Source organism: Coregonus clupeaformis, chromosome 24 (assembly GCF_020615455.1).
Source record: "Coregonus clupeaformis isolate EN_2021a chromosome 24, ASM2061545v1, whole genome shotgun sequence".
Classification (NCBI taxonomy): Eukaryota; Metazoa; Chordata; class Actinopteri; order Salmoniformes; family Salmonidae; genus Coregonus; species Coregonus clupeaformis.
In genome coordinates, this window is record NC_059215.1 from 23,772,148 (window position 1) to 23,798,354 (window position 26,207).

The window sequence follows — 26,207 nt, forward strand, 5'->3', positions numbered from 1 at the left end:
TCAGCGTTCTTCTTCTTCTTTTTAAAATAAATGTGTATTGGCGGATCGCAACCAACTGAAAGGTGCACACACCGCCATCTACTATACTGGAGTGTGTGAGGCCCTATTAATCAATTTCTCTTCTCTAGCCCTGTGTTTTCCGCCTACTGTTATAGAGCGTGAATTCATTACACTTTGTGACACAAAAGGGACAGGAAAAATTGCCCTACCAACTAACCCTACACCCATTAAAACCTCACCACTATTCCACTACTTGGCCCTATCTGATCCGACACTATCATTCAACACACCTTGTAACTCCTCTGCAGTAAAATCTCGTACACCCAAGTACTTCTCTGCAGCTGCCAAAACAACATATATTTTCTGTGATTTGCGTTCCATTTCTGCAGTACAGTTGATAACCATGGCTATGAAAGCTAAGAAGCCAACCTTTATGAAACACATTTTATTCCTATCACTCTCTATTGGCCTCAGCCTACTCACAGGGAGCTTCTTAGGATCCCTTGCCCTGGACACATCTTCCTCTACTACTCTCTTCACTGCCTCAGCATACGACACCTTCTGAACTACTCTGATCCTGGCAACCTCGACCTGCCTTTCTCTCACCGGACACTTCTTATCTCCAGGACCATGGGTACCCTTACAGTTAACACACACAGCTTTTTCCACCAATACTACACATTCCTTTGTCTCATGCCCTCCTGCACACTTCTCACATCTAGGAATCTCCCTCCTACACACTGTTGCAACATGACCATAAGCTTGGCACCTAAAGAACCGTAATGGGTTCAGCATAAAAGCTCTCACGGGATAAGTGACATCCCAACTTGACTTTGTCAGGTAAACACTCTGCATCAAAACTCAACAGGACAGACAGTGTCTTCTCTGTTTCACCACACTCTCCACCGGGTCTGTGTCGCACCAAACGGCGAGCGTTACAGACACCGGGAATCTTCCATTTCAGTTGGTCCTCCTCAACACTTAACATCACTCCAGTTATCACTCCTTTCAATGGCACCCTGCTCCAGAGAGCAGAGCAAGTCACAGGTCTTGTCCCGAGGCACGTGGTGCAGAGCGCCTGATCCCTCTGGATGGAAGACACCAAAGAAATCTTCACAAGTCCACTTCAAGTTACTTTCACAGATTCAACAGTCCCCAACCTCTTCTTCACCCATCCTGACACCACATATGGATCAGCCAGAAGGCAAGGGTCCATTCTCTCCAATGTTGTTTCAATCCTATAAAATCATCTACCAAAAGCTATGGTTACCTGCAGATTGACGTGGTCAATGCTTGATCGCCTCGTTCTGTCCTTTGTCTTCCTGACTATGTTCCCGATGTCTCTATCTAGGGGGTAAAACCTCCTCCTTGTTGGTGGAGGGGGGACCCTCTCCTCTGAACATTTCAAGATACAAAGATGGAGATGTGTCTGACTTCACTCACTTTCCTAGCACCAGCCAATACACGTTTTTCAATGTGTCTCTCTATGGTTGGGTCCACTGGCTCACGGATCTGAGCTGCCTATAAAGTGAGCAATAAGATAATTACACAACAGATCTCTGTAAACAGAACATATCTCTCAGTCAGTCCTAAAAGTACATTATGTAGGCTGATTGCTCCTGATCTCTCCTACCACAGGATGGTGCTTGTGCTACTTGATCTCAGGGAAATGTGCAACATATTTTTGGTCCCATGTTTCATGAGATGAATTAAAAGATCCCAGAAATGGTCTATATGCACAAAAAGCTTATTTCTCTCTAATCTTGTGCACAAATTTGTTTACATCCCTGTTAGTGAGCATTTCTCCTTTGCCAAGATAATCCATTCACCTGACAGGTGTGGCATATCAAGAAGCTGATTAAACAGCATGATCATTACACAGGTGCACCTTGTGATGGGGACAGTAAAAGGCCACTCTAAAATGGGCCGTTTTGTCACACAACACAATGCCACAGATGTCTAAAGTTTTGAGGGAGCATGCAATTGGCATGCTGACTGCAACGTCGCTTTAGAGAATTTGGCAGTACGTCCAACTGGCCTCACAACCGCAGACCACGTGTAACCACGCCTGCCCAGGACCCCCACATCTGGCTTCTTCACCTGTGGGATTGTCTGAGATCAGCCACCTGGACAGCTGATAAACCTGTGGGTTTGCACAACCAAAGACTTTCTGCGCAAACTGTCAGAAACCATCTCAGTGAAGGTCATTTGCGTGCTCGTCGTCCTCACCAGGGTCTTGACCTGACTGCAGTTCGTCGTCGTAACCGACTTCAGTGGGAAAATGCTCACCTTCGATGAACACTGGCATGCTGTAGAAGTATGCCCTTCACGGATGAATCCCAGTTTCAACTGTACCGGGCAGATGGCAGACAGTGTGTATGGCATCCTGTGGGCGAGCAGTTTGCTGATGCCAACGTTGTGAACAGAGTGCCCCATGGTGGCAGTGGGGTTATGGTATGGGCAGGCATAAGCTACGGACAATGAACAAAATTGCATTTTATCAATGGCAATTTGAATGCACAGAGATACCGTGACGAGATCCTGGAGCCCATTGTCGTGCCATTCATCCGCCGCCATCACCTCATGTTTCAGCATGAAAATGTCCCAGTTCTTCCATGGCCTGCATACCAGATATGTCACCCATGGAGCATGTTTGGGATGCTCTGGATCGACGTGTATAACAGCGTGTTCCAGTTCCCGCCAATATCCATCAACTTCGCATAGCCATTGAAAAGGAGTGGGGCAACATTCCACAGGCCACAATCAACAACCTGATCAACTCTGTGCGAAGGAGATGTGGTCAAAAGGTGGTCACACCAGATACTGACTGGTTTTCTGATCCACGCCCCTACTTAAAAAAAAAAAAAGTATCTGTGACTAACAGATGCATATCTGTATTCCCAGTCATGTGAAATCCATAGATTAGGGCCTAATGTATTTATTTCAATTGACTGATTTCCTTATATGAATTGTAACTCAGTAAAATCTTCCTGACGGGCCGCCCCAAGGTGGTAAGCGTAGGTAACAACACATCTGCCACGCTGATCCTCAACACGGGGGCCCCTCAGGGGTGCATGCTCAGTCCCCTCCTGTACTCCCTGTTCACCCATGACTGCATGGCCAGGCACGACTCCAACACCATCATTAAGTTTGCAGATGACACAACAGTGGTAGGCCTGATCACCGACAACGACGAGACAGCCTATAGGGAGGAGGTCAGAGACATGGTTGTGTGGTGCCAGGACAACAACCTCTCCCTCAACGTGATCAAGACAAAGGAGATGATTGTGGACTACAGGAAAAAGAAGAGGACCGAGCACGCCCCCATTCTCATCGACGGGGCTGTAGTGGAGCAGGTTGAGAGCTTCAAGTTCCTTGGTGTCCACATCATCAACAAACTAACATGGTCCAAGCACACCAAGACAGTCGTGAAGAGGGCACAACAAAACCTATTCCCCCTAAGGAGACTGAAAAGATTTGGCATGGGTCCTCAGATCCTCAAAAGGTTCCACAGCTGCACAATCGAAAGCATCCTGACTGGTTGCATCACTGCCTGGTATGGCAACTGCTCGGCCTCCGACCGCAAGGCACTACAGAGGGTAGTGCGTACGGCCCAGTACATCACTGGGGCCAAGCTTCCTGCCATCCAGGACCTCTATACCAGCCAGAGGAAGGCCCTAAAAATGGTCAAAGACTCCAGCCACTCTAGTCATAGACTGTTCTCTCTGCTACCGCATGGCAAGCGGTACCGGAGCGCCAAGTCTAGGTCCAAGAGGCTTCTAAACAGCTTCTACCCCCAAGCCATAAGACTCCTGAACATCTAATCAAATGGCTACCCAGAATATTTGCATTGCCCCCCACCCCTCTTTTACGCTGCTGCTACTCTCTGTTTATTATCTATGCATAGTTACTTTAATAACTCTACCTACATGTACATATTACCCCAATTACCTCGACTAACAGGTGCCCCCGCACATTGACTCGGTACCGGTAGCCTCGCTATTGTTATTTTTACTGCTGCTCTTTAAGTTTTTGTTATTTTTTAGTTTCTGTTATTTTACTTCGTATTATTTTATATTGTATTTTTTTGTGATTATTTTTGGTATTCTTTCTTAAAACTACATTGTTGGTTAAGGGCTTGTAAGTAAGCATTTCACTGTAATACCTGTTGTATTCAGCGCATGTGACAAATAAAATGTGATTTGATTTTAAAACACTCTTTCTGTTAGTTAACTTCAACTAATCACGACCCGCCATAGGATATCAACAGTGACAATGGTTGGCTGCTATTTAAGTGATAGTGTGACTGTCAAATCAGTGCATTGTTGTGTGGCCAGCGAATTGTATAGAGAGACCACCCCAAATTATCTGTGCTATTTGAGAAAGAAAATTATAGCTGCATTCAGGGCTCTACTTTTATGTATTTATATATTGGTAGCACTGGTGCTCCCTTCTTTAAGAAGGTTAGGAGCCCCACATGAAATTTAGGAGCACCAGAAATTACGATTTTTCTTTAGAGATACAGCCTATTTTGGGACTCTATGAATTCTAGCTACTTTTGAAGCACATGTTGTGCCCTAGAAACAAATATGTAACACTGTAAATACATCAGCTTATTATAAAGGCCAAAATGTTGATACGAATAACTGTTATTTAAATTACAAAATCATTTGTGGAATTTTAGGTTTCTACATTTTATTAAAGCACTATATTATTATTGAGATGCATTACACAGAACATTGTACACTGTCTCTTTAAAAATGTCAGGTTTGGGATGACAATGTGCAAGAAACCTCACTCATTCACCGCTATCTGTTGGCGCTTTTAATGCCTTGTTCAAAACAAATGGGAACTCGGGAAATCTCCGACTTCCGAATTCAGTGCGTTCACGACAACTAGGAACTCGGAAAAACCCCCAGCTCCGACTGGAAAAACATCATTTTGCAAGGTCATCCCACTCGGGCCTCTTTCTAGAGCTCCGACTTTCCGACCTGAAAATCACTGACTTCATGATTTGACCTCGTATTTTTTATTAGTTCTCCTAAACCTGCTACAAAAAGTCAATTTTGACAAAAGCTCTATCCCTTCTAGACAAAACCTACAAACGCTGCCGTTACACTCATATTGAACTATAGTTGTCCCGCGTCCCCCAGGCTGCCGGCTTGGTGTAGGATCAGATAGGGCAAAGTAGTGGAATAGTGGTGCGGTTTTATGGGTGTAGGGTTAGTCCTTTTTCCCTTCCCTTTTTGTCACAAAGTGTAATGAATTCACATTCCAGAACAGTAGGCAGAAACACAGGGCCTAGATAAGAGAAATACATTAATTAATAGCCTCGATGAATAGGGAGGCTCACACTCCAGTACAGCAGGTGGCGGTGTATGCACCTATCAGTTGGTTGTGATCCGCCAATACTAATTTGAAGAAGAAGATTTCTTGGGAGAACGCTTTCTAGCTAGAATAATAAAGAACAACTTCATGAAATGTGAGTATAACGTTTATTTATTCAACAAATTATGTTAAACTGTTCAACAAATGACTTTCATTTGAATGTTTAATTCGACCATTGGGGCATGCAACGCCGAGTGTGTTTTCGACATAAGCCCACTAACCAAGCTAGCTAGCTAACTACTGTTAGCTACCGTTGTTGGACACTACGGTCCGAATAGTAACGTAGGCAGGAAAAACCCGTTTTGGTGATTCTTGGTATATCATCAAAATAAATCACTGCAAGTTTTTGGACTCATTCAGCAGTTTGTACCTAAAATAGGTACAATACCATTAAATTAATGTTGAAAGTTCAATTTATATTCCTCTAACTTAAGTTGAAAATGATGCAGTCGCTGCTTCCTGTTTACAAGACATTAATAAATAGCCCGATGTCCAACAGTTTTAAAGTGTCCAAATCAATAACTAATATGCAGAAACAGTTCGTGATATATTGAAAACCTAAACATACAATTTACTATCTACACATACATGTGCAACAATAGTAATTATATGACTTGTCTTTTTTTAAACGAGCACCCTATAAACTGCACACGCACCAAAAACTCTGTTTTGTCAAGTGGTAATACATAATTCAATGGGGGGGTATGAGCTGTTCAAACTACCACAACACAAAAATCACATGGCAAATAGAAATATTTTTACATCACTGGTTAGAGGACACCCTTCACAACAGTCAGCTACATTTTGGAATGTTGCATTTGGATATAATCACTCCAATCGATTATCATGTTGAAATCAATTGCGCGAGAGGGGGGAGATGAGGTTGCACGTCCTGTTAAATCTCACACTCAAAAACAACACGGAATCTGGGAATAATGTGTACATCACTGGTTAGAGGACAATTTGTAGAAGACAGCTAGCTACATTTTGAAGTGTTGCATTTTGATTCAAGTGGGTCGCCAACGAGGTAAGTGTAACACAACACCTTTTCTGTTAATCACTGCCGTCAATATCATACTGAAATCAATAGAACAGGGGGCTAACGCTATTCAAAGGCCACACAGAAACTTGGAATAACCTATACATGGTTGGTTAGATTATCATTTGTAGAAGGCTTCTGTCTATATTTTGGAATAGCGGATGTTGATTTCGGGAGGCTGCCATCATAGAAAAGGGAATACACCACTTTTTCTGTTTAGTTAATTTATAACGAATCACGACCCGCCATAAGGTATCAACATTGACAACGGTTGGCTGCTATTTAAGTAATAGTTAGACTTTCAAGTGTGTGTATTGGTGTGTAGCCAGCTACTTTTATGTAGACTGCCTCGAATTATCTGCTCCATTTGAGAAAGAAAATGTTAGTAGCGTTCTAAGTCATGCTTTTTTAAGCAATTGATCATTTGTCATCGTGTTGACGATAAACTTTTATACTAACATCACCAATCTGAGGTAAAAAGCATGTGTAATCCCCCCCAATTCGATGTGGTCAAAACGTCAGCTTGTGTAATGTAGTAACACATATAGTTTATATACTGTCCACAGCATGGAAAATAGCGTAATATACATTAATTAGATATGGCAAAATAATTCAATATCTTAATTTAGGATGATAGTACCTGAAGCAAACTCACAGATTTGTTAAATAATCACATATTTCTCACAAGTTTATCCATTTAGAGATGTAAAAAATGCTCCTAAACACAATTTAACTAGAGCTCTAGACTAGAGCGACCATAGATAGGGTGTGTGCAGCAGGCTGAACGTTTATGTCCCTAACGATCGCCAGCAGGCGGTCTTGTCAGCTGTTTAGACAAACAACCTAAGTTAAACTAACTAGTTAATTTTCAAATTCATGTAAACTACGAAGAACCGCTCATTTTTTAAATCCTGAATTGGTGATCTGGCTAGCCAGCTAATGGAAAATGTTGCAAATCATATTTTTCAATCTTTTCTTTCAGGGACTAAACAGGCCAATTGACTCTTTAGCAGGACAAAGCACTCTTTCCCGACTGCTGTGGAGGTAAGAAATTGTAACATTATCTGATTAAAAACATTAGAAATTCAGCTAGTTGTTTTCTGCTTCATGTTGTTGTGCATCCTTAGCTACATTTATTAATGTTGTTTCCTAGTGAATACATGCATTCAGTGTCTGATTACTGTCAGTTCCCTACCTCTCTCTGTATTGGGTTGAGGGGCTGGGCAATGTTGCCAGTTAATTTGATTTAATTGTACCTTTATTTTAGCAGGGAGTCACCATTGAGACCAGGGTCTCTTTCACAAGGGAGCCCTCTATATATCATTTCATAAGACAAAATCTAAAATCAAATACAATATAAAACACATAAAATACAGTACTACACAAATATTCAAGAAAAACTATTACATTCCTCAATAAGCAGGTCCCCAATCAATATTTTAAATTGCCAGAGTGGCACCAGAACATCCAATTGTAATGTATTTTATAGTTGGTTCCAGCAATGAGGTGCTTTAAAACTAAAAGCGGATAGACCCGAGGAACCTCAAGATTCAACCAACCTTGTGAACGGGTTTGGCATCTCATGTTTTTATATTTCAACAGTGAAGTTAGATAAGTCGGAAGCTTGTGTAGTAGAGCTTTGTAAACAAAAAGGGAGTAATGAAGTGATCAGGACTTTAATGAGGACCAGCCAACCTTTTGATACAGGATTCAGTGGTGAGTATTGATAAAGCGAAGGGTGCTCTGATAGACACGGCATCCAAAGGTTTAAGAGTAATGGCTGCTGCAATCTGGTAAATAGTGTCACCATAATCAAGAACTGGCAGGAAAGTTGACTGTACAATCTGCTTCCTGCTATTTAGGGAGAGGCAAGATCTATTTCTATAAAGAAGCCCACATTAAATCTTAGTTTTTTAACTAGCTCATCCATATGTTTTTTAAACATTAAATCTTTGTAAATCCAAATGCCCAGATATTTATTGGCAGGAACCAGATCGATGGGAGAACCATCCAATGAATAAATATGTAGTCTATCTGATTGTTGTTGTTGCAAGAATTAGAGAACAACATATAGAGTCTTGCCCGCATTAAGTACACGTTTTAAACCAACCAGGCTTTTCTGTAAGGCAACAAAGTCAGATTGCAGCTCTAATATAGCCTGGTCAACAGTTGGGACAATGGCATACATAAGTTTCGTCTGCATACCGATGAATATTACAAGTTTTAACAGAGACCAATATTATTTATGTGAATGGGAAAGAGAACCGGTCCCAATACTGATCCCAGTGGTACACCTTTTGTAATATCCAGAAAACTAGACTAGACACAATCAGAAATCACGCATTGTGTCCTATTTGACAGATAGTTGTCAATAAAAGGCAAAGTTATTCTACTCATACTGTAAAGACTTTTATCAGTAAAATTATTAACCTGACAATAATAATGTAAGGGTTTATTAATTCTGTGACAATGTACAGGCCATGTTATGATGATGGTTCAAGATAATCTGATAATTGTTATGAAGAAAATGTTTTGAAGTATAATAATATAATAATAATATAATAATATAATAATAATATATTATTGAAATGATCAAGCTTATGAATATGTAAAACTGCATAATAATGGCACATTGAAGTGCAGAAACAATACTGGTGCTTTCAAGACAACTGGGAACTTGGGGAAAAAAACAAGGTCAAATCACAACGTCAGTAATCTTCAGGTCGGAAAGTCTGAGGTGTAGAAAGATGCCAGAGTTTCCGAGTTAGAATTCCAAATTGGATGCACTTTTTAGATTGTGAAAGAGCAAAGAAGTTTGGCACATAGGAATTCAGGGCAACTCGCAGGGATGAAGATGCACATTTGACAGGGAAGAACAGTGTTCATTTTCATGTGCGAGAAGCTGGATTTACATGTGTATGTTGATCCAAACATCGTTAAAATAAAAAATACCAATGCTGTCATGTTTGGGAATTACTCTGCAGTAATATGCTCAGTCCAAAACATTGCACAGCCCACAGACTGAAGCACCTGCCTCAGATAAGAGTGACATCGGCACCTTTCGCATAGAAGTCCCCCCCCACATCAGTATAGAACAGGTCCCTAACAAAATGCATCACCTCTGTGGGGAGATTAAACTCACCAAATCTCGTTGCAAAGTTAGCTTTCAGTTTATCTAAAACTCTGACATCACAGGAGTGATCTGTGCTGATGATGACTCAATATAGTTGCGCAGTGTATGGAAATTGAGCATTTTGTTTGGGCTCATATCAGAGGAGAAAATACAACATTTCGGTAACACTTTACTTGACAACCAGCATCCTAACACGTTATGAAATGCAGTCTCCTGAGTGGCGCAGTGGTCTAAGGCACTGCATCGCAGTGCTAACTGTGCCACTAGAGATCCTGGTTCGAATCCAGGCTCTGTCGCAGCCGGCCGTGACCGTGAGACTCATGGGCGGCGCACAATTGGCCTAGCGTCGTCCAGGGTAGGGGAGGGAATGGCCGGCAGGGATGTAGCTCAGTTGGTAGAGCATGGCGTTTGCAACGCCAGGGTTGTGGGTTCGATTCCCACGGGGGGCCAGTATAAAAAAATATGTATTCACTAACTGTAAGTCGCTCTGGATAAGAGCGTCTGCTAAATGACTAAAATGTAAATGTAAATGTAAATAACCATGTCATAATATGTCATAACAGCTGACATAACTTGTCATAACCTGGCATATTTATACCTGTTGTGACATATATTGCATTATTTTATGGCTGGTTATGACACCTACATAAGAGTGCCAAAACCCACAAAACCTACCACACAAAGCAAAACATTTCATTACACCATAGCCTACTTGTCAATAGTATGTTTATGTTAGCAAACATTTTCTGAAATTGACCATATTAAATTATCATTGTAATTGTGCACACATTGATGTCAGACATGCACCTACCCAAATGCTCTGTTGCTGATGACTGGGATGCATGCAGGAGCAGATTTTAAGGAGCAGGACAAGACACCCTCTTTTTGACTGATGACTGACATAAGGGAATGTATGTGATAGGCCTATCTGGCTTATATGATTATGATGGTCATAATACTTCTTGACAGTGTCATAAAGTGCCTTTTCTTAGTCCAAGTAAAGTGACACAGTATGGTCATAATGCTTTATGACAGTGTCATAAAGTGTATTTTCTACAAGTTATTTAAAATATGATGGGAAATAAAACATGACTAAATAATTCATTACAACAACAACAAAGAACTTAAGAAACAAACTGTCAAATGAAAGGAAAGTTCTTGGCAGGGAAAAAACACATTTGAATAAATGTGGGTTTTGGCACTCTTATGTAGGTGTCATAACCAGCCATAAAATAATGCAATATATCACAACAGGTGTACATATATGAGCCATTTTATGACCAGTTATGTCAGCTGTTATGAAATATTTTGATATGGTTATGACCGTGTCATAACGTGTTATGATGCTGGGTGTCAAGTAAAGTGTTACCCAAATTTATTTGGAAAAGCAGTCAATTTTTCAATTATGTCTAACTGTTTTGTCCCTCCCCTGTAGTCTCAAATTAAGTCCATTCAAGTGATTGAAGATATCACTAAAAAAACAAACCTCAGCTACGAACTCATCAAGCATTTTCGCTAGTATGTGATGTAATGGGTTTCTTGTGACGGCAATCGCGGCGATAAGCAACTCTCTCCTCCCTAAGCTCACATACTCTCGAGAGCGTTAGGCCTACCCTTATTTAACCACTGAATCATGATGCTCAGCAGACTAAGAAACAAGCAATGTTGAAGGCTAAATGTTGATCGGATAAAGTTTATGATAGCCATAACTGAGTCCATTGCGTTCTTTAACTCACCGCTGAGTTAAGCGCAAAGCACGCTCATGCAGTGTAGTCTCTCTATCTGCAGTGAAAGAGTCCATACCACCTATAGGCGGGCAGACAGACCCTGTACCCCTGTTTGCAGCTCTGATTGGCTGTAACTGGTATGTTAGTGATATTGATTGACAGCACTTAATGGGCAGGACTATAGGAAAACAGATTATCCCATTAGAGAATATTGAACAAGGGCTCATTTTGGCACTAAACATTAGATTTCTGCATGGATGTTTTTGCTGATTTTTAAATGAATGTTCAGAATTGATCAAAGGGCCATTCTAAATTGATAAACAGGCCGCATCTTGCCCGCCGGCCACCATTTGAATAGCCCTAACATAGATGTTGAAAAATGTGTTCCAAGATTTCAGCTTGTCTGTGCCACTCTTGCTAGTAAGGAGCTTTGCCTCCTTTTTATTTTGGAAGACAGTTAATTCAACCTCTCATAAGATGCAAGTCACTGATATGAGTGTGGTCATTTCATTACCTGAAATGGTTCTTATTAGATTTTCTTTTCAGTCAAGCTCAGAAATGGACAATACATCTTCTTCAACCAGAGAAGTGGTTCCTCAACTGCAAAGAACAGAGAGTGTATTTGTAAGTATCATTGTATATCACAATGCAAAATGGCTGATATTATTTCAGTCCTGCACAAGTTCTAACCACTTGTGTTTGGGGAAAAATGTTTGGGGATACTTGTACAATAGCCATTTTGGAGCTTGTTCCACTTCCATTGAGTGTCAGCAGCAACTATGCCATATTTTAGGCTGACTGTGAACTGCAATTCTGCAGAGATTTCTGCCTTCCTGATTTTCAAAAACCCTTGACATACAGTGCCTTCAGAAAGTATTCATACCCCTTGACTTATTCCACATTTTGTTACGCTGCTGCTACTCGCTGTTATTATCTATGCATAGTCACTTTACATATTACCTCGACTAACCTGTACCCCCACACATTGACTCCGTACCGGTACCTCATTATTGTTATTTTGTGTTACTTTTTTTAAAATGTTAGTTTATTTAGTAAATATTTTCTCAACTCTTATTTTTCTTAAAACTACATTGTTGGTTAAGGGCTTGTAAGTAAGCATTTCACTGTAAGATCTACACCTGTTGTATTCGGCGCATGTTATGAATAACATTTGATTTGATTTGTTACAGCCTGAATTATTTTATTTTTTCCCCATCTACACACAGTACCCCATAATGACAGTGAAAACATGCTTTTAGAAATGTTTGCACATTTATAGAAAATTAAATGCATAAATATCTAATTTACATAAGTATTCACATCCCTGAGTCAATACTTTGTAGAAGCATCTTTGGCGGCGATTACAGCTTTGAGCCGTCTTGGGTATGTCTGTATCAGCTTTGCGCATCTAGATTTAGGGATTTATCCTATTCCTTGCAGATTTTCTCAAGCTCTGTTGTTATATAAGGAGCGGCGGTGAACATCAATGTTCAAGTCTTTCCAAAAATTTTCAATGGGATTCAAATCTTGGCTTTAGCTGGGCCACTCAAGGACTTTCACATTATTTTTCTAAAGCCATTCCAGCTTTGCTTTGGCTGTATGCTTGGTGTCACTGTCCTGTTGGAATGGAAATCTTCACCCCCAGTCTGTCATTTTCACTCTGAAGCAGGTTCTAATCAAGGATTTGCCTTTATTTGGATCCATTCATTGTTCCCTCTATCCTTACCATTCTCCCAGTCCCTGCCGCTGAAAAGCATCCCCACAGCATGATGCTGCCACCAACTTGCTTCACGGTAGGGATGGTATTAGACAGGTGATGAGCTGTGCCTGGTTTTCTCCAGACATAGCACTTTGCATTCAGGCCAAAAAGTTAATTTTTTGTTTAATCAGACCACAGAATCTTTTGCCTTATGCTCTGTCTTTTCACATGCCTTTTTGCTGTAGAGACTGTTGTCCTTGTGGCAGGTTCTCCCATCTCAGCTAAGGAACTCTGTAGTTCTGTCAGAGTGATCATTGGGTTCTTGGTCACCTCCCTGACCAAGGTCCTTCTTGCCCGGTTTCTCAGTTTGGTCAGACGGCCAACTCTAGGCAGAGTCTGGGTAGTTCCATATTTTTTCAATTTCCCAATGATAGAGACCACTGTGCTCTTGGAAACTTTCAACAATCTGGAAATTGTTTTATACCGTTCCCCAGATGTATGCCTCATTACAATTCTATCTCGGAGAGATACGGACAGTTCCTTGGACTTCATGGTAGAGTTTCTGCTCTGACATGCTCTGTGGACTCCAATCAATTTGTAGTGACCTCCCAAGGATGATTAAAGGAAATTGGATGCACCAGAGCTCAATTTGGAGCGTCATAGCAAAGGGGTGTGAATAATAATAATCTGTTTTTCATTTTCAATACATTTGCAAACATTTCTAAACATGTTTTCACTTTGTCATTATGGGGTATTGCGTGTAGATGGGTGAGGAAAAATAAATGTAATCCATTTTGAATTCAGGATGTAACACAACAAAATGTGGAATAAGCCAAGGGGTATGAATACGTTCTCAAGGCACGGTATGTTCAGCCAATCATTTGGTGTATATACAGTGCATTCGGAAAGAATTCAGACCCCTTGACTTTTTCCACATTTTGTTACGTAACAGTCTTATTCTAAAATTGATTAAATAAAACATTTTCCTCAATCTACACACAATACCCCATAATGACAAACCGAAAACAGGTTTTTAGAAATGTTTGCAAATTTATTAAAAATAAAAAACTGAAATACCTTATTTACATAAGTATTCAGAACCTTTGCTATGAGACTCGAAATTGAGCTCAGGTGCATCCTGTTTCCATTTATCATCCTTGACATGTTTCTATAACGTAATTGGAGTCCACCTGTGGTAAATTCAATTGATTGGACATGATTTGTAAGGCATACACCTGTCTACATAAGATCCCACAGTTGACAGTGCATGTCAGAGCAAAAAACAAGCCATGAGGTCAAAGGAATTGTCCATAGAGCTCCGAGACAGGATTGTGTCGAGGCACAGATCTGGGGAAGGGTACCAAAAAATTTCTGCAGCATTGAAGGTCCCCAAGAACACAGTGGCCTCCATCCATCTTAAATGGGAGAACTTTGGAACCACCAAGACTCTTCCTAGAGCTTGCTGCACAGCGAAACTGAGCAATCGGGGGAGAAGGGCCTTGGTCAGGTAGGTGACCAAGAACCCAATGGTCAGTCTGACAGAGCTCCAGAGTTCCTCTGTGGAGATGGTTGTCCTTCTGGAAGGTTCTCCCATCTCTGCAGCAAATCAAATCAAATGTTATTTGTCACATACACGTATTTAGCAGATGTTATTGCAGGTGTAGCGAAATGCTTGTGCTTCTAGCTCCGACAGTGCAGTAATATCTAACATTTCACAACATATACCCAATACACACAAATCTAGTAAGGAATGGAATTTAAGAATATATACATATATGGACAAGCAATGACAGAGCGGCATGGACTAAGATACAGTAGAATATTATAGAATACAGTATATACAGTGGGGGAAAAAAGTATTTAGTCAGCCACCAATTGTGCAAGTTCTCCCACTTAAAAAGATGAGAGAGGCCTGTAATTTTCATCATAGGTACACGTCAACTATGACAGACAAATTGAGAAAAGAAAATCCAGAAAATCACATTGTAGGATTTTTAATGAATTTATTTGCTAATTATGGTGGAAAATAAGTATTTGGTCACCTACAAACAAGCAAGATACCTGTATTAATGGCACCTGTTTGAACTTGTTATCAATATAAAGGACACCTGTCCACAACCTCAAACAGTCACACTCCAAACTCCACTATGGCCAAGACCAAAGAGCTGTCAAAGGACACCAGAAACAAAATTGTAGACCTGCACCAGGCTGGGAAGACTGAATCTGCAATAGGTAAGCAGCTTGGTTTGAAGAAATCAACTGTGGGAGCAATTATTAGGAAATGGAAGACATACAAGACCACTGATAATCTCCCTCGATCTGGGGCTCCACGCAAGATCTCACCCCGTGGGGTCAAAATGATCACAAGAACGGTGAGCAAAAATCCCAGAACCATACGGGGGGACCTAGTGAATGACCTGCAGAGAGCTGGGACCAAAGTAACAAAGCCTACCATCAGTAACACACTACGCCGCCAGGGACTGAAATCCTGCAGTGCCAGACGTGTCCCCCTGCTTAAGCCAGTACATGTCCAGGCCCGTCTGAAGTTTGCTAGAGTGCATTTGGATGATCCAGAAGAGGATTGGGAGAATGTCATATGGTCAGATGAAACCAAAATATAAATTTTTGGTAAAAACTCAACTCGTCGTGTTTGGAGGACAAAGAATGCTGAGTTACATCCAAAGAACACCATACCTACTGTGAAGCATGGGGGTGGAAACATCATGCTTTGGGGCTGTTTTTTCTGCAAAGGGACCAGGACGACTGATCCGTGTAAAGGAAAGAATGAATGGGGCCATGTATCGTGAGATTTTGAGTGAAAACCTCCTTCCATCAGCAAGGGCATTGAAGATGAAACGTGGCTGGGTCTTTCAGCATGACAATGATCCCAAACACACCGCCCGGGCAACGAAGGAGTGGCTTTGTAAGAAGCATTTCAAGGTCCTGGAGTGGCCTAGCCAGTCTCCAGATCTCAACCCCATAGAAAATCTTTGGAGGGAGTTGAAAGTCCGTGTTGCCCAGCGACAGCCCCAAAACATCACTGCTCTAGAGGAGATCTGCATGGAAGAATGGGCCAAAATACCAGCAACAGTGTGTGAAAACCTTGTGAAGACTTACAGAAAACGTTTGACCTGTGTCATTGCCAACAAAGGGTATATAACAAAGTATTGAGAAACTTTTGTTAATGACCAAATACTTATTTTCCACCATAATTTGCAAATAAATTCATAAAAAATCCTACAATGTGATTTTCTGGAATTTATTTCTCATTTTGTCTGTCAAAGTTGACGTGTACCTATGATGAAAATTACAGGCCTCTCATCTTTTTAAGTGGGAGAACTTGCACAATTGGTGGCTGACTAAATACTTTTTTCCCCCACTGTACATATGAGATGAGTAGTACAAGATACGTAAACATTAAAGTGGCCAGTGATTTCAATAGGCAGCAGTATCCTCTAATGTGCTAGTGATGGCTATTTAACAGTCTGATGGCCTTGAGATAGAAACTGTTTTTCATTCTCTCGGTCCCAGCTTTGATGCACCTGTACTGACCTCGCCTTCTGGATGATAGCGGGGTGAACAGGCAGTGGCTCGGGTGGTTGATGTCCTTGATGATCTTTGGCCTTCCTGTGACATCGGGTGCTGTAGGTGTCTTGGAGGGTGGGTAGTTTGCCCCCGGTAATGCGTTTGGCAGACCGCACCACCCTCTGGAGAGCCCTGCGGTTGCGGGTGGTGCAGTTGCCGTACCAGGCAGTGATACAGCCCGACAGGATGCTCTCAATTGTGCATCTGTAAAAGTTTGTGAGGGTTTTAGGTGCCAAGCCAAATTCCTTCAGCCTTCTGAGGTTGAAGAGGCTCTGTTGCGCCTTCTTCACCACACTGTCTGCGTGGGTGGACCATTTCAGTTTGTCAGTGATGTGTACGCCGAGGAACTTGAAGCTTTCCACCTTCTCCACTGCGGTCCCGTCGATGTGGATAGGGTGGTGCACCCTCCACGATCATCTCCTTTGTTTTGTTGACGTTGAGTGAGAGGTTATTTTCCTGGCAACACACTCCCAGAGCCCTCACCTCCTCCCTGTAGGAGGTCTCGTCATTGTTGGTAATCAAGCCTACTACTGTTGTGTCGTCTGCAAACTTGATGATTGAGTTGGAGGCTTGCTTGGCCACGCAGTCATGGGTGAACAGAGTACAGGAGGGGGCTGAGCACGCACCCTTGTGGGGCCCCAGTGTTGAGGATCAGCGAAGTGGAGATGTTGTTTCCTACCTTCACCACCTGGGGGGCGGTCCGTCAGGAAGTCCAGGACCCAGTTGCACAGGGCGGGGTTCAGACCCAGGGCCTCGAGCTTGATGATGAGCTTGGAGGGTACTATGGTGTTGAATGCTGAGCTATAGTCAATGAACAGCATTCTTACATAGGTATTCCTCTTGTCCAGATGGGATAGGGCAGTGTGCAGTGTGATGGCAATTGCATCGTCTGTGGATCTATTCGGGCGGTAAGCAAATTGAAGTGGGTCAGGCCTTTATGGTAGACTGGCCAGAGGGAATCCACTCCTCAGTAAAAGGCACATGACAGCCCACTTGGAGTTTGCCAAAAGGTACCTAAAGGACTCTGACCATGAGAAACAAGATTCTCTGGTCTGATGAAACCAAGATTGAACTCTGGCCTGAATGCCAAGCGTCACGTCTGGAGGAAACCTGGCACCATCCCTACAGTGAAGAATGGTGGTGGCAGCATGCTGTGGGGATGTTTTTCAGCGGCAGGGACTGGGAGACTAGTCAGGAGAAAACCTGCACCAGAGTGCTCAGGACCTCAGACTGGGGTGAAGGTTCGCCTTCCAACAGGACAACGACCCTAAGCGCACAGCCAAGACAAAGCAGGAGTGGCTTCAGGACAAGTCTCTGAATGTCCTTGAGTGGCCCAGCTTGAACCCGAACGAACATCCCTGGAGAGACCTGAAAATAGCTGTGCAGCGACGCTCCCCATCCAATCTGACAGAGCTTGAGAGGATCTGCAGAGAAGAATGGGAAAAACTCCCCAAATACATACCCAAGAAGACTCCATGCTGTAATTGCTGCCAAAGGTGCTTTAACAAAGTACTGTGTAAAGGGTCTGAATACTTTTAAATACATTTCCTAAAGTTTCTAAAAACCTGTTTTTGCTTTGTGATTATGGGATATTGTGTGTAGATTGATGATGGGGGGGGAAACAATTTGATCAATTTTAGAATAAGGCTGTAATGTAACACAATGTGGAAAAAGTCAAGGGGTCTGAATACTTTCCGACTGCATTGAACAAAAATATAAACGCAACATGTAATGTTTTGGTCCTATGTTTCATGTGCTGAAATAAAAGATCCCAGAAATGTTCCATATGCACAAAAAGCGTATCTCTCAAATTGTGTGCACACATTTGTTTACATCCCTGTTAGTGAGCATTTCTCCTTTGCCAACATAATCCATCCACCTGACAAGGGTGGCATATAAAGAAGCTGATTAAACATCATGATCATTACACGGGTGCACCTTGTGCTGGGGACAATAAAAGGCCACTCTAAAATGCCACCATAAGGGAGTATGCAATTGGCATGCTGACTGCAGGAATGCCACCAGAGCTGTTGCCAGAGAATGTAATGTTCATTTCTCTACAATAAGCCGACTCCAATGCCGTTTTATAGAATTTGGCAGTAAATCCAACCGGCCTCACAACCGCAGACCACATGGTGTCATGTGGGTGAGCATTTTGCTGATGTCAACGTTGTGAACAGAGTGCCCCATGGTTGCAGTGGGGTTATGGTATGGGCAGGCATAAGCTACGGACAACGAACACAATTGTAGTTTATCGATGGCAATTTGAATGCACAGAGATACCGTGATGAGATCCTGAGGCCCATTCATCAGCCGCCATCACCTTATGTTTCAGCATGATAATGCATTGCCCCATGTCGCAAGGATCTGTACACAACTCCTGGAAGCTGAAAATGTCCCAGTTTTTCCATGGCCTGCATACTCACCAGGCATGTTTGGGATGCTCTGGATCGACGTGTAGGACCGCGTGTTCCAGTTCCTGCCAATATCGAGCAACAAGTGTAGTGGGACAACATTCCACAGGCCACAATCAACGGCCTGATCAACTCTATGCGAAGGAAATGTGTTGCGCTGCATGATCCATGTCTGTATTCCCAGTCATGTGAAATCCATAGATTAGGGCCTAATGAATTCATTTCAATTGACTGACGTCATATGAACTGTAACTCAGTAAAAAATCTTTGAAATTGTTGCATGTTGCGTTTTTATATTTTTGTTCAGTATAGTCACCACAAATTATTGGCACCCTTGATAAAGATGAGGAAAAATGACTATAAAATAAAACATACTGAGCTATATTGTATGACCCCCAAAATTGGGAAATTATATTATTTTATAGTCATACAATTGCTCAGAGAAAAATATTTTGTTTAACAAGTAATATTTTTTCTCAAAGAAAATTATTGGCAGCCCCTGTTGTCAAAGCAGTATTTATTTCATATTCTAGCACGCAATGACTACATCAAGCTTGTGACTGTACAAACTTGTTGGATGCATTTGCAGTTTGTTTTGATTGTGTTTCAGATTATTTTGTGCCCAGTAGAAATGGAAAGGTAAATAATGTATTGTCATTTTGGAGTCACTTTGATTGTAAATAAGAATATAATATGTTTCTAAACACTTCTACATTAATGTGGATATTACCATGATTACGGATAATCCTGAATGAATCGTGAATAATAAGTGAGAACGTTAGAGGAACAAAGATCAAAGCCAACCTCCCCTGTTACTGCTAATGGTGAGGTTCGCATGTCTTAAGGGTATGATTTTTGAAACAACCAAAACAAAGTGGAAATGCAACAAGTTTGTATAGTCACTAGCTTGATGTAGTCATTGTGTGCTAGGAATATGGGACTAAATACTAAACTTTTGACTAATTTTATCCCTATCTTTTTAAGGGAAAAAATATTATTGAAACAAAATCTCTTTCACTGAGCAATTGTATCAGTATAAAATAATACAATACAATCAAACTTTTTGGAGCATACAATATAGCTCAGTGTTTGTATTTATTTTATACAGTCTTTTCTTTTGCTCATTTTTATCAAGGGTGCCAATCCATTTTTTAGGTTACTGTATGTATTACATAGCTAAATGTCTCAATTAGGCCTATCTAAAAAATGTATCTACCTGGGCAAGTCACCATTCCTGAAACTTTAAGGTCTGAAGTTGATATTTCTGGCTGTGACACAGTCCGGAGAGGTCGAGCAAGACCGAGCTGAGGCCAAAATACTGTGGATTCATATTTCTAGGGCCACTCTGACTTATGGACGTCATACAGGGATGAAATTGGTCTCATTCCTTTCACAAGGACCAAATCTGTCTCAGTATCCCAGCATCCCTTTAGCTGTGGAGTTAATCAGGAACTTAGAGACCTGATACATGTTTTACTCTGTACACTAGCATACAGAACAGGTAATGGAATGATTACAAATAAGGAATGAGCATTATTTATTTATTACTTGATTGCATGAAATAGGCATTTTCAGAATAATCAAGACATGATTGAACAGTTATTGGTTTAGTAAACGAGTTGATATGTTGGAGTAAAACAGTTCAGGTTTTCAGTGATCAGACAATGCATTTAGTAAAACAAAGTATCAATTCTGATTTGTTTTTATGATTTCAGCTCAACAAACAAATGCTTGGATATGATTCTGAAGACTCAATCAGAAACATAGAAATAAAAGAATATGAATATGTGCCAGGAACAGACAGTGAGAGCAGCTTAGAGGACTTTACTGCATTAAAGGACAAATGCACCACTAAAGCAAGATCTGCACCTAAAGCTGGCCAACTTGACAAATACATGCTTGGATATGATTCTGAAGACTCAATCAGCAGCACAGAAATAACAGAATATGAATATGTGCCAGAATATGAATATGTGCCAGGAACAGAAAGTGACAGTGAGAGCAGCTTAGAGGACTTTACTGCATTAAAGGACAAATGCACCACTAAAGCAAGATCTGCACCTAAAGCTGGCCAACTTGACAAAGACATGCTTGGAAATAATTCTGAAGACTCAATCAGCAGCACAGAAATAACACGAGATGAATGTGTGTCAGGAACAGAAAGTGACAGTGAGAGCAGCTTAGAGCACTGCACTGTATTGAAGAACAAAGGCCCCACCAAAGCAAGATCTGCTCCTAAAGATGGCCCAAAAAATACCTATAAGAGACATAGAAATACAGAATCTGACACCTCTGTGCAAGAATCCACAAGTTCACTTGAAGTCATGCACGTTACAAAGACTAAAGATGGCTCAAGAAGATACACCAAAAAACATTACTGTCTCTTTTGTGAGAAACCACAATCAAAAATAGCCCGGCATCTGGAAATGATTCATAAAAGTGAAGCTGAAGTCGCAAAGGCCCTTTCTTTCCCAAAGAACTCCAAGGACAGAAAGCTCCAACTGACTATACTGAGAAAACGAGGGGACAGAGCACACAACATGCAAGTCATAAGAGAAGGCAAAGGTGTTATAGTTCCTTGTAAACAAACCAGTTCCCCAAATGGAAATCCAAAAGATTTCTTGCACTGTGCAAACTGCCAAGGACTCTTTAAAAGAAAATTCCTATGGAAACACATGAAAAGGTGCCCACTGAGAGGTGTACGTCTGAAACCTGGTAAAACACGAGTGCAGGCTATTTGTGCCCATGCACAACCTGTGCCAGATGGGATAAGCAAGGGACTGTGGAAACTTGTCAATGATATGACACAAGATGAGGTGGTAGATGTCATAAAGAGAGACAAATGTATCATCCAGTTCGGGGAGCAACATTACAACATCATGGGACACAGACGTGCCAATCATGAATTGATACGGCAGAAAATGCGTGAGCTGGGGAGACTGGTTTTGAAAGGGAAGCAGGTGTCACCTCTTACGAGATTGGATGAATACATTGATCCAGCCAACTTCTTCCTCACAATCAGTGCAGTGAAAGCTGTTTGTGGCTTTGACAGTGAAAAGAACACACTAAAGACACCTTCACTAGCCTTAAAACTTGGCCATAGCCTTCAGAAGGTCGCAGACATAGTTAGTTGTGAGGCTAGGGTCTCCGGTAACAAGAAAAAGGCTCAGAAGGTGGAGGACTTCAAACATATCTATAAGACATGCTGGAGAGAGCACATCTCGTGTCATGCTCACAAATCATTTGAAGAAAATAAGTTCAGCGCTCCACTGATCTTGCCATTTGCTGAAGATGTCAAGAAACTGCATATCCACCTTGAAGAAAAACAGAAAACATGCTACAGCCAACTTTCCAAAGAACCTAACAGGAAGACGTGGGCACAGCTCGCTAAAGTCACTCTGTCACAAATGACGGTCTTTAACCGAAAAAGACTAGGGGAAGCCTCCCTGATGACAGTGGCCTCATTCGTGTCTCGAGACAAAACTGCTTTACATGACGATTATGGGAACTCCCTCTCAGATGTTGAACGGGCACTATGCCAACATTTTAGTCACATAGAAATAAGTGGAAAGCGATCAAGAAAAGTCGCAGTGCTTCTATCACCTACAATGATCAAATCAATGGAGCTGCTTGCGGAGAAGCGCGAACATTGCGGCGTTCTGAAGGAGAACATATATATGTTCGCCATTCCAGGCTGTCCAACATCATTCAGCGGATCAGACTGCCTGCGTCTCTTTGCCAAGAAGTGTGGGGCTAAATGTCCAGAATCCCTCTCGTCCACCAAGTTGCGTAAACGCATCACCACGATGTCTACTGTACTCAACTTAAATGACACCGACATGGACCAGCTAGCTGATTTCCTGGGACATGATCTACGGATAGACAGGAAATATTACAGGTTACCTGAGGGAACACTTCAGCTGGCAAAAATCACCAAAGTCCTCATGGCGATGGAGCAGGGAAGGCTAAACGAATTCAAGGGGAAAGGTCTTGACCAGATAGACATCAGTCCAGCGGGTATGTAACAATTTGTCAATGAAGTTGAACCTGGTACCTCAACCCTGTCATGGTGACATCTTCTGAGCAACCTGTCTATTTCTCCCTCCTTGCTAAGTGATATGCTTGCTTGCTTGTATTTCAGAGTGTGTTGAGCTGGATGAAGAGAGTGATACGGACTTCACTGAAGAAACTCCTGGAAGGTCATGTGAGCCACAAGGTAAACATTTTGATGTGGAATGAAAGCATTTAAGGCACAGCAGGTTTTAGAAACTTGTTCAATTTTCATTTCCAGCCATAACATATTAATTAATGACACAAACATACTGTACCTTTGAGCTGACAGTTTAATTGATACTGTATATGTAAACAGCATGTCGTAGGATTTCAATACTGACCCGTGGGATTTAGGAATTTGTATTCATGTGTCTCCATTGGCTCACCAGAGAGGACACGGGAGGCCATGGCAGGAAGATCAGGTAAAGAAACTGCCCAGATGAATCTTATTGTTGTGTTTGTTGTCTGCATGCATTTCCAGCACTTAGTCATATCAAAATAGTTTTACACTAGATTGTTTACTACCACAAAGTGTTAGTATAGACATATTAGTCCTTGCATGTAGACTGTGGTCTGTGAATTTGTGGTTTATATTTCCTGCCAAGCCAGATCTTTCAGCTCTTTTCTTTAGTAAGTGGTACTCAGCCACTTTGCTGAAGGAGTCCCAAATTGTGGTTCTAAAAATTAACAAGTAATCCACACACTCGTGATTTCATTACTCATGCTCCAACAATTACATTCTGAAAATGCAATGTTCCAATTTTTAAAGGGAGACTCATTGATGTGACGTCACGGACAAAACAAGCGGCGAGACCAGTATTCATTTTGGCAGCTGTTTTAGTCTTTTAGTCTTAGTCACATTTTAGTCATTTCATCTCTCGTTAGTTTTAGTTATTATCAATCTACTAAAACTGGACAATTTTAGTGTAGTTTTAATCACAGCCATTTTTAAATGTAATATTATTTTTGTCATTTAACAGATGCTCTTATCCACGGCGACTTACAGGTAGTGCAGTCATCTAAAGATAGCTAGGTGGGACAACCACATATCACAGTCATTTTTCTCACCATCATAACCATCAAGGGTGTAAATAACAGAAATGCCAGAAGTATTACTGTACTCCTAATACTCAACAAATAGCATTTGTTTTTCCCATTGGTAAATAGCAACTACAACTCGCAGTTGCGGAACGCGAGAGACCGCATCCGAATGAATGTGTTCAAAGCAAAAATAGCCTACATGAAAGTAAGAGAGTGAGTAAACATTATTGTTTCTACACTGAACAAAAATATAAACGCAACATGTAAAGTGCTGGTCCCATGTTTGATGAGCTGAAATAAAAAATCCCAGACATTTTTCATTTATATAAAAAATGTATTTCTCTCAAATATTGTGCACAAATTTGTTTACATCCCTGTTAGTGAGCATTTTATCCTTTGTCAAGATAATCCATCACCCTGACAGGTGTGGCATATCAAGAAGCTGATTAACAGCATGATCATTACACAGGTGCACCTTGTGCTGGGGACAATAAAAGGCCACTCTAAAATGTGCAGTTTAGTCACACAACACCCTGCTGACTGCAGGAATGTCTACCAGAGCTGTTGCCAGAAAATTGAATATTCATTTCTCTACCATAACGTCGTTTTAGAGAGTTTGGCAGTATGTCCAACCGGCCTCACAACCACAGACCACGTGTAACTAGGCCAGCCCAGGACCTCCACATCCGGCTTCTTCACCTGCGGGATCGTCTGAGGAGGGCTGGGTTGATGGGGGTGCTGAGGAGTATTTCTGTCTGTAATAAACCCTTTTGAGGGGAAAAACTCATTTTGATTGGCTGGGCCTGGTTCCCCAGTGGGTGGGCCTATGCCATCCCAGTGACAATGTAATCTGTGTGCCTACAGTTGCTCATACCCCCTCTTTTTCTAAACATGTTGGAGAAATTAATCTTCAGTTCCAGATATGTCACACCACTGTCTCCTTTGGTGGTGTATAATTGGCAAGGAAATGTGTTTCAGGGGCTTCAGGAGTGGAGAACAACACATCATACAATTCAGACAACGATTCTGCAGGTAAGATATGAGTAGACAGTTTAATAGATCCTGTATACGGCATGCAAACGGCATGTCATAGGATACGGGAAGCCATGGCCTCCTCTATAGTCTCTCCTATTCTGAGATCTCTAAAACTACAGGCTCAAACTTAATTCTGTAAGGAAAACTAAGAAGATTTGGCCATTTAACAATTTATTGAATCAAATATAAATGGCAATATATTTAGTATTGGCTTTGCTCCTTTCGGGGTACTAGCTACAACAAAAGCATCATAAAAGTTAACAATTAAACGAAACAATAGGTAGAGAATGGAATAATCTTCATTCCCCATAGGGATAGAGCAGACCCAAAGCAGGCGGAGACTGGAGGTAGGGGATGCAGAACAAAAAGGGCGGTAGGTAACGTAGCGGTTAGAGCGTTGAGCCAGTAATTGAAAGGTTGCTGGTTCGAATCTCCAAGCTGACAAGGTGAAAAAATCTGTAGATACTCCTTTAAGTCGCTCTGGATAAGAGTGTCTGCTAAATGACTAAAATGTTAAAAAATTTAATAAAAAAAATAAGCATTTAGTATCCAGTTTGTAAACAGCATGCAACATTATAACATGACTTTAGTTAAGCAGCAAAAGCACATGCATAGAATTCAAACAACAAACATGTATGGTGATGCAGCAGAAAGGATGTGCATTGTCAGGCAGCATCAGAATGGAAGTGCTCTTAAATGCCTCAAATATTTTTTAATTGTTGTGTTTACTTGTCCTAAGGTTCTAAGAAGAGGAAGTGGAGTGAGGAGGAGAAAGGGGCAGTGGAAGAAAAAATTATAATAATCATGGACTCCGGAGCTACTCCAGGGAAAGCAGACTCTTGCATGCATCAAGGCAGCGCCACAAGCCCTCAGAGAGCGGGACTGGCGTGCAGTGAAGTATTATGTCAAGAACAGAATTACAGCATGTGAGCAGGACTACCAAAAAAGGATGTAGTCTATCTGTCCCTCTGCCTGCCTCTCTGTTCCCCTACCTGCATGTCTGTCTGCCTACCTGTGTCTGTCCCTCTGCCTGTCTGTCTCTGTCCCTCTGCCTGCCTCTGTCTGTTCCCATACCTGCATGTCTGTCTGCCTA

General features: G+C 41.6%; 1 protein-coding gene across 4 annotated transcripts; it reads left to right on the forward strand.

Moving 5' to 3' along the window:
* Nucleotides 1-5,403: 5,403 nt before the first annotated feature.
* LOC121538427 lies at nucleotides 5,404-26,151 on the forward strand. 4 transcript variants are annotated; one of them, XM_041846410.2, is made up of 8 exons: nucleotides 5,404-5,482; nucleotides 7,410-7,471; nucleotides 11,821-11,911; nucleotides 20,701-23,002; nucleotides 23,127-23,201; nucleotides 23,428-23,460; nucleotides 25,058-25,111; nucleotides 25,854-26,151. In XM_041846410.2, the coding sequence occupies exons 3-8, from the start codon at nucleotides 11,846-11,848 to the stop codon at nucleotides 26,042-26,044; spliced, it is 2,721 nt and encodes a 906-aa protein (XP_041702344.1). In that variant the 5' UTR covers nucleotides 5,404-5,482; nucleotides 7,410-7,471; nucleotides 11,821-11,845; the 3' UTR covers nucleotides 26,045-26,151. The 4 variants fall into 4 exon arrangements, with proteins under 4 accessions (XP_041702344.1, XP_041702343.1, XP_041702345.1 ...); XM_041846409.2 differs by having other exon boundaries at nucleotides 11,834-11,911; XM_041846411.2 differs by lacking the exon at nucleotides 25,058-25,111 and having other exon boundaries at nucleotides 11,834-11,911.
* The last annotated feature ends 56 nt before the right edge of the window (nucleotides 26,152-26,207 follow it).

Excerpts from the sequence above, each read along its gene's own strand:
- LOC121538427 (XM_041846410.2), top strand. The coding sequence starts at position 11,846 with ATGGACAATACATCTTCTTCAACCAGAGAAGTGGTTCCTCAACTGCAA. Across the intron at positions 23,202-23,427 it reads AAGGTCATGTGAGCCACAAG|AGAGGACACGGGAGGCCATG; the intron begins GTAAACATTTTG and ends TTGGCTCACCAG. Across the intron at positions 25,112-25,853 it reads TTCAGACAACGATTCTGCAG|GTTCTAAGAAGAGGAAGTGG; the intron begins GTAAGATATGAG and ends ACTTGTCCTAAG.